An 11,744-nucleotide genomic window follows, 5' to 3' on the forward strand; every position below is an offset into this window, starting at 1 on the left:
CAGAGAGTCCAACACATTGATTAGTACACGTACCACAGAGACCAGCACGCCAACGGGCATAATAAGCACAACAACCTGTCAACTGGTCTGCGGACCACACCCATCATTTAGCACAAAGACCACCAGAGAGACCACTGCACCGACCACAGGAACTACAGTGACCAGGACAACAACAACCACACCAACAACCACACCAACAACCACACCAACAACCACACCAACAACCACACCAACAACTACACAGACCACACCAACAACCACACCAACAACCACACCAACAACCACACGGACGACACCAACAATGAAACCAACAACCACACCAACAACCACACCAACAACCACACCAACAACCACACCAACAACCACACCAACAACCACACAGACCACACCAACAACCATACCAACAACCACACGGACGACACCAACAATGAAACCAACAACCACACAGACCACACCAACAACCACACGAACAACCACACCAACAACCATACCAACAACCACACCAACAACCACACCAACAACCACACCAACAACCATACCAACAACCACACCAACAATGATACCAACAACCACACAGACCACACCAACAACCACACCAACAACCACACCAACAACCACAGCAACAACCACACAGACCACACCAACAACCATACCAACAACCACACGGACATCAACAATGATACCAACAACCACACAGACCACACCAACAACCACACCAACAACCACACCAACAACCACACCAACAACCACACCAACAACCACACCAACAACCACCACACCAACAACCACACAGACCACCCCGTCAACCACACCAACAACCACACCAACAACCACACAGACCACACCAACAACCACACAGACCACACCAACAACCATACCAACAACCACACGGACGACACCAACAATGATACCAACACCCAAACCAACAACCACACAGACCACACCAACAACCATACCAACAACCACACGGACACCACCAATGATACCAACAACCACACCAACAACCACACAGACCACACCAACAACCACACCAACAACCACACCAACAACCACCACACCAACAACCACACAGACCACACCAACAACCACACCAACAACCACACAGACCACACCAACAACCACACCAACAACCACACCAACAACCACACCAACAACCACAACAACAACCACACCAACAACCACACCAACAGCCACACCAACAACCACACCAACAGCCACACCAACAACCACACCAACAACCACACAGACCACACAGACCACACCAACAACCACACCAACAGCCACACCAACAACCACACTGACAACCACACCAACAACCACACAGACCACACAGACCACACCAACAACCACACTGACAACCACACCAACATCCACACCAACAACCACACCAACAACTACACAGACCACACCAACAACCACACCAACAACCACACCAACAAACACACAGACCACACGGACACCAACAATGATACCAACAACCACACAGACCACACCAACATCCACACCAACAACAACACCATCAACCACATCAACAACCACACAGACCACACCAACAACCACACCAACAACCACACCAACAACCACACAGACCACACCAACAACCACTCAGACTACACCAACAACCACACCGACAACCACACTAACAACCACACCAACAACCACACCACCAACCACACAGACCACACCAACAACCACTCAGACTACACCAACAACCACACCGACAACCACACCAACAACCACACCAACAACCACACAGACCACACCAACAACCATACCAACAACCACACGGACGACACCAACAATGATACCAACAACCACACAGACCACACCAACAACCACACCAACAACCACACCAACAACCATACCAACAACCACACGAACAATGATACCAACAACCACACAGACCACACCAACAACCACACAGACCACACCAACAACCACACAGACCACACCAACAACCATACCAACAACCACACGGACGACACCAACAATGATACCAACAACCACACCAACAACCACACTGACAACCACACCAACAACCACACCAACAACTACACAGACCACACCAACAACCACACGAACAACCACAGCAACAACCACACCAACAACCACACCAACAACCACACAGACCACACAGACCACACCAACAACCACACCAACAACCACACCAACAACCACACTGACAACCACACCAACAACCACACCAACAACCACACAGACCACACCAACAACCACACCAACAACCACACCAACAACCACACCAACAACCACACAGACCACACCAACAACCACACCAACAACCACACCAACAACCACACCAACAACCACACCAACAACCACACAGACCACACCAACAACCACTCAGACTACACCAACAACCACACCGACAACCACACCAACAACCACACCAACAACCGCACCAACAACCACACCAACCACACCAACAACCATACCAACAACCACACCGCTGCGCCACTGTGACGCCCAAATGTGTCATGTCTCATGACACATCGTGATGTGCCATATTAAAATTACATTGGGCGGCACGGTGGCGCAGTGGTAGAGTTGCTGCCTTACAGCCAATGCAGCGCCAGAGACTCAGGTTCAATCCTGACTACGGGCGCCGTCTGTACGGAGTTTATACGTTCTCCCCGTGACCTGCGTGGGTTTTCTCTGAGATCTTCGGTTTCCTCCCACAGTCCAAAGACGTACAAGTATGTAGGTTAATTGACTGGGTACATTTAAAAGTTGTCCCTAGTGTGTGTAGGATAGTGTTAATGTGCGGGGATCGCTGGGCGGCGCGGACTTGGTGGGCCGAAGGGCCTGTTTCCGCACTGTATCTCTAAAAAAAATCTAAAAAAATGTTAAAAATGAAATCAGTTACAAAATACTGCTCTTTTTATCTGATTTATTCAAGGTCTCGGAGGATTGTCTGACACTCATATGAGTAAAAACAGAATGATCCTCAACATTATACAAAATGCTGATGACATTTCATCCGCAAAACGTAATGCACAAACCCCCACCCCAGCCAGAGAGTCCAACACATTGATTAGTACACGTACCACAGAGACCAGCACGCCAACGGGCATAATAAGCACAACAACCTGTCAACTGGTCTGTGGACCACACCCATCATTTAGCACAAAGACCACCAGAGAGACCACTGCACCGACCACAGGAACTACAGTGACCAGGACAACAACAACCACACCAACAACCACACCAACAACCACACCAACAACCACACCAACAACCACACCAACAACCATACCAACAACCACACAGACCACACAGACCACACCAACAACCACACCAACAACCACACCAACAACCACACTGACAACCACACCAACAACGACACAGACCATACAGACCACACCAACAACCACACCAACAACCACACCAACAACCACACTGACAACCACACCAACAGCCACACCAACAACCACACCAACAACCACACAGACCACACCAACAACCATACCAACAACCACACGGACGACACCAACAATGATACCAACAACCACACAGACCACACCAACAACCACACCAACAACCACACCAACAACCACACGAACAACCACACGAACAACCACACCAACAACCACACCAACAACCACACCAACAACCACACCAACAACCACACCAACAACCACACCAACAACCACACCAACAACCACACCAACAACCATACCAACAACCACACCAACAACCACACCAACAACCACACAAACAACCACACCAACAACCATACCAACAACCACACCAACAATGATACCAACAACCACACAGACCACACCAACAACCACACCAACAACCACACCAACAACCACACCAACAACCACAGCAACAACCACACAGACCACACCAACAACCATACCAACAACCACACGGACATCAACAATGATACCAACAACCACACCAACAACCACACAGACCACACCAACAACCACACCAACAACCACACCAACAACCACACCAACAACCACCACACCAACAACCACACAGACCACCCCGTCAACCACACCAACAACCACACCAACAACCACACAGACCACACCAACAACCACACAGACCACACCAACAACCACACCAACAACCACACCAACAACCACACCAACAACCACACCAACAACTACGCAGACCACACCAACAACCACACCAACAACAACACCAACAACCACACCAACAACCACACAGACCACACAGACCACACCAACAACCACACCAACAACCACACCATCAACCACACCAACAACCACACCAACAACCACACCAACAACTACACAGACCACACCAACAACCACACAGACCACACCAACAACCACACGAACAACCACAGCAACAACCACACCAACAACCACACCAACAACCACAACAACAACCATACCAACAACCACACGAACAATGATACCAACAACCACACAGACCACACGGACGACACCAACAATGATACCAACAACCACACAGACCACACCAACAACCACACCAACAACCACACCAACAACCACACAAACAACCACACCAACAACCACACAGACCACACCAACAACCACTCAGACTACACCAACAACCACACCGACAACCACACCAACAACCACACCAACAACCACACCATCAACCACACAGACCACACCAACAACCACTCAGACTACACCAACAACTACACCGACAACCACACCAACAACCACACCAACAACCACACCAACAACCACACAGACCACACCAACAACCATACCAACAACCACACGGACGACACCAACAATGATACCAACAACCACACAGACCACAACAACAACCACACCAACAACCACACCAACAACCACACCAACAACCATACCAAAAACCACACGAACAATTATACCAACAACCACACAGACCACACCAACAACCACACAGACCACACCAACAACCACACAGACCACACCAACAACCATACCAACAACCACACGGACGACAACAACAATGATACCAACAACCACACCAACAACCACACAGACCACACCAACAACCACACCAACAACCACACCAACAACCACACCAACAACTACACAGACCACACCAACAACCATACCAACATCCACACGAACAACCACACCAACAACCACACCAACAACCACACCAACAACCACACCAACAACCACACCAACAACCATACTGACAACCACACCAACAACCACACCAACAACTAAACAGACCACACCAACAACCACACAGACCACACCAACAACCACACGAACAACCACAGCAACAACCACACCAACAACCACACCAACAACCACACCAACAACCATACCAACAACCACACGAACAATGATACCAACAACCACACAGACCACACCAACAACCACACCAACAACCACACCAACAACCACACCAACAACCACACCAACAACTACACAGACCACACCTACAACCACACCAACAACCACACCAACAACCACACCAACAACAACACCAACAACCACACCAACAACCACACCAACAACCACACCAACAACCACACCAACAACCACACCAACAACCACACCAACAACCACACCGACCACACCAACAACCACACCAACAACCACACCAACAACCACACCAACAACCACACCAACAACCACACCAACAACCACACCAACAACCACACCAACAACCACACAGACCACACAGACCACACCAACAACCACACCAACAACCACACAGACCACACAGACCACACCAACAACCACACCAACAACCACACCAACAACCACACCAACAACCACACCAACAACCACACAGACCACACAGACCACACCAACAACCACACCAACAACCACACAGACCACACCAACAACCACACCAACAACCACACAGACCACACCAACAACCACACCAACAACCACACCAACAACCACACCAACAACCACACCAACAACCACACAGAACACACCAACAACCACTCAGACTACACCAACAACCACACCGACAACCACACCAACAACCACACCAACAACCACACCAACAACCATACAGACCACACCAACAACCATACAAACAACCACACGGACGACACCAACAATGATACCAACAACCACACAGACCACACCAACAACCACACGAACAACCACACCAACAACCACACCAACAACCACACCAACAACCACACAAACAACCACACCAACAACCATACCAACAACCACACCAACAATGATACCAACAACCACACAGACCACACCAACAACCACACCAACAACCACACCAACAACCACACAGACCACACCAACAACCATACCAACAACCACACGGACACCAACAATGATACCAACAACCACACCAACAACCACACAGACCACACCAACAACCACACCAACAACCACACCAACAAACACACCAACAACCACCACACCAACAACCACACAGACCACACCAACAACCACACCAACAACCACACAGACCACACCAACAACCACACCAACAACCACACCAACAATCACACCAACAACCACACCAACAACCACACTAACAACCACACCAACAACCATAACAACAACCACACCAACAGCTACACAGACCACACCAACAACCATACCAACAACCACACGAACAATGATACCAACAACCACACAGACCACACCAACAACCACACCAACAACCACACCAACAACCACACCAACAACCACACCAACAACCACATCAACAACCACACCAACAACCACACCGACAACCACACAAACAACCACACAGACCACACAGACCACACCAACAACCACACCAACAACCACAGCAACAACCACACCAACAACCACACCAACATCCACACCAACAACCATACCAACAACCACACGAACAATGATACCAACAACCACACAGACCACACGGACGACACCAACAATGATACCAACAACCACACCAACAACCACACAGACCACACCAACAACCACTCAGACTACACCAACAACCACACCGACAACCACACCAACAACCACACCATCAACCACACAGACCACACCAACAACCACTCAGACTACACGAACAACCACACCGACTACCACACCAACAACCACACTGACAACCACACCAACAGCCACATCAACAACCACACCAACAACTACACAGACCACACCAACAGCCACATCAACAACCACACCAACAACCACACAGACCACACCAACAACCACACAGACCACACGGACGACACCAACAATGATACCAACAACCACACAGACCACACCAACAACCACACGAACAACCACACCAACAACCACACCAACAACCACACCAACAACCACACAAACAACCACACCAACAACCATACCAACAACCACACCAACAATGATACCAACAACCACACAGACCACACCAACAACCACACCAACAACCACACCAACAACCACACAGACCACACCAACAACCATACCAACAACCACACGGACACCAACAATGATACCAACAACCACACCAACAACCACACAGACCACACCAACAACCACACCAACAACCACACCAACAACCACCACACCAACAACCACACAGACCACACCAACAACCACACCAACAACCACACAGACCACACCAACAACCACACCAACAACCAAACCAACAACCACACCAACAACCACACCAACAACCACACCAACAACCACACCAACAACCATACTAACAACCACACCAACAGCTACACAGACCACACCAACAACCATACCAACAACCACACGAACAATGATACCAACAACCACACATACCACACCAACAACCACACCAACAACCACACCAACAAACACACCAACAACCACACCAACAACCACACCAACAACCACACCAACAACCGCACCAACAACCACACCAACAACCACACCAACAACCACACCAACAACCACACAGACCACACAGACCACACCAACAACCACACCAACAACCACACCGACAACCACACCAACAACCACACCAACAACCACACCAACAACTACACAGACCACACCAACAACCACACCAACAACCACACCAACAACCACACAGACCCCACGGACGACACCAACAATGATACCAACAACCACACAGACCACACCAACATCCACACCAACAACCACACCATCAACCACACCAACAACCACACAGACCACACCAACAACCACACCAACAACCACACCAACAACCACACCAACAACTACACAGACCACACCAACAACCACACCAACAACCACACCAACAACCACACAGACCACACGGACGACACCAACAATGATACCAACAACCACACAGACCACACCAACATCCACACCAACAACCACACCATCAACCACACCAACAACCACACAGACCACACCAACAACCACACCAACAACCACACCAACAACCACACCAACAACCACACCAACAACCACACAGACCACACCAACAACCACACAGACCACAGCAACAACCACAGCAACAACCACACCAACAACCACACCAACAACCACACCAACAACCACACAGACCACACCAACAACCACACAGACCACGCCAACAACCACACCAACAACCACACAGACCACACCAACAACCACACAGACCACACCAACAACCACACCAACAACCACACCAACAACCACACCAACAACCACACCAACAACCACACAGACCACACCAACAACCACACCAACAACCACACCAACAACCACACCAACAACCACACCAACAACCACACCAACAACCACACCAACAACTACACAGACCACACCAACAACCACACCAACAATCACACCAACAACCACACCAACAACCACACAGACCACACCAACAACCACTCAGACTACACCAACAACCACACCGACAACCACACCAACAACCACACCAACAACCACATAAACAACCACACCAACAACCACACAGATCACACCAACCACTCAGACTACACCAACAACCACACCGACAACCACACCAACAACAACACCAACAACCACACAGACCACACCAACAACCACACGAACAACCACACGAACAATGATACCAACAACCACACAGACCACACCAACAACCACACAGACCACACCAACAACCATACCAACAACCACACGGACGACACCAACAATGATACCAACAACCACACCAACAACCACACAAACAACCACACCAACAACCATACCAACAACCACACCAACAACTACACAGACCACACCAACAACCACACCAACAACCACACAGACCACACCAACAAGCACACCAACAACCACACCAACAACCACACCAACAACCACACCAACAACCACACCAACAACCACACCAACAACCACACCAACAACCACACCAACAACCACACTAACAACAACACCAACAACCACACCAACAACCACACCAACAACCACACCAACAACCACACCAACAACCACACCAACAACTACACAGACCACACCAACAACCACACCAACAACCACACAGACCACACCAACAACCACACAGACCACACGGACGACACCAACAATGATACCAACAACCACACAGACCACACCAACATCCACACCAACAACCACACCATCAACCACATCAACAACCACACAGACCACACCAACAACCACACCAACAACCACACTAACAACCACACCAACAACCACACCAACAACCACACTAACAACAACATCAACAACCACACCAACAACCACACCAACAACCACACCAACAACCACACAGAGCACACCAACAACCACTCAGACTACACCAACAACCACACCGACAACCACACCAACAACCACACCAACAACCACACCAACAACCACACAGACCACACCAACAACCACACGAACAAACACACTAACAACCACACAAACAACCACACCAACAACCACACAAACAACCACACCAACAACCACACCAACAACCACACCAACAACCATACCAACAACCACACCAACAATGATACCAACAACCACACAGACCACACGAACAACCACACCAACAACCACACCAACAACCACACAGACCACACCAACAACCATACCAAAAACCACACGGACGACACCAACAACCACACCAACAACCACGCCAACAACCACACAGACCACACAGCCCACATCAACAACCATACCAACAACCACACGGACAACACCAACAATGAAACCAACAACCACACCAACAACCACACACACCACACCAACAACCACACAGACAACTACACCAACATCCACACCAACAACCACACCAACAACCACACAGACCACACCAACAACCACACAGACCACACGGACGACACCAACAATGATACCAACAACCACACAGACCACACCAACATCCACACCAACAACCACACCATCAACCACATCAACAACCACACAGACCACACCAACAACCACACCAACAACCACACCAACAACCACACAAACATCCACACCAACAACCACACAGACCACACCAACAACCACTCAGACCACACCAACAACCACACCGACAACCACACCAACAACCACACCAACAACCACACCAACAACCACACCAACAACTACACAGACCACACCAACAAGCACACCAACAACCACACCAACAACCACACCAACAACCACACCAACAACCACACCAACAACCACACCAACAACCACACCGACAACCACACCAACAACCACACCAACAACCACACCAACAACCACACCAACAACTACACAGACCACACCAACAAGCACACCAACAACCACACCAACAACCACACCGACAACCACACCAACAACTACACCAACAACCTCACCAACAACCACACCAACAATCACACCAACAACCACACCAACAACCACACCAACAACCACACAGACCACACCAACAACCACACCAACAACCACACTAACAACAACAACAACAACCACACCAACAACCACACCAACAACCACACTAACAACAACAACAACAACCACACCAACAATCACACCAACAACCACACCAACGACCACACCAACAACCACACCAACAACCTCACAATCAACCACAACAACAACCACACAAACATCAACACCAACAACCACACGGACTACACCAACAACCACACCAACAACCACACAATCAACCACACCAACATCCACATCAACAACAACACCAACAACCACACCTATGACCACACCATCAATCACATCGAACACATACATCACCACACCAAATACCACACCGACCAGTACATCAACTATACCAAACACCACACCGACCACGGAGATCACAACACCAATCACATCACCTACACTGACCACATCGGCATCCACGCTGATCACTACGCAGACTGCATGCACCACCACACTGACCACAGAGGTCACCACACCAACCACATTGACTACTGAGATCACACCTACCACCACAGGGACCACCACATTGACCACAGTGACCAGTTCACTGACCACAACAGAGTCCACCACACCCACTACCATAGACACCAGCACATTGACTACTGCACTCACCCCCTCATTGCCTGGTCAGTCCACCACACTGACCACCACAGCCACATCAGGGTACAGCACTCTGTGCACAGTGCCTCCTGAACTGACCAGGACTGTGACCACAGTGCCCAGCACAATGCTCAGCTCATCCAGCCCGGTGACCTGTGTGCTCATCTGCGTCCCATACACCGAGCCCATCTCGCCAACCACCATGTCCACCACACCGTTCAGCACACTCTGCACTACGCTGGCTGCTGCATCCAGTGCAGCCACCAGAACATCACCCACAGTGTCTAACGCATCGACCAGCAGGTCAACTCCAGGGTCTGGCACATCAAGCAGCCCGTCCATCACAGTGACCAGCCCACCAGCCAACAAGATCACCAA

The 11,744-nt window shown here is 49.7% G+C and overlaps 1 protein-coding gene across 1 annotated transcript; it reads left to right on the forward strand.

Annotated features, from left to right (window-relative positions):
- Positions 1 to 3,774: 3,774 nt before the first annotated feature.
- Positions 3,775 to 11,712, forward strand: LOC144591789 (uncharacterized; the record flags this gene model as incomplete). Its single annotated transcript, XM_078395809.1, has 9 exons — positions 3,775 to 3,873; positions 4,771 to 4,857; positions 5,899 to 5,958; positions 6,412 to 6,453; positions 8,251 to 8,490; positions 9,172 to 9,321; positions 10,096 to 10,143; positions 10,471 to 10,512; positions 10,942 to 11,712. Coding segments are annotated over exons 1-9 (1,539 nt in total), but the record flags the coding sequence as incomplete, so codon positions are not given.
- Between the last annotated feature and the right edge of the window lie 32 nt (positions 11,713 to 11,744).

The sequence above is a fragment of the Rhinoraja longicauda genome, unplaced genomic scaffold, assembly GCF_053455715.1.
Source record: "Rhinoraja longicauda isolate Sanriku21f unplaced genomic scaffold, sRhiLon1.1 Scf001907, whole genome shotgun sequence".
Classification (NCBI taxonomy): domain Eukaryota; kingdom Metazoa; phylum Chordata; class Chondrichthyes; order Rajiformes; family Arhynchobatidae; genus Rhinoraja; species Rhinoraja longicauda.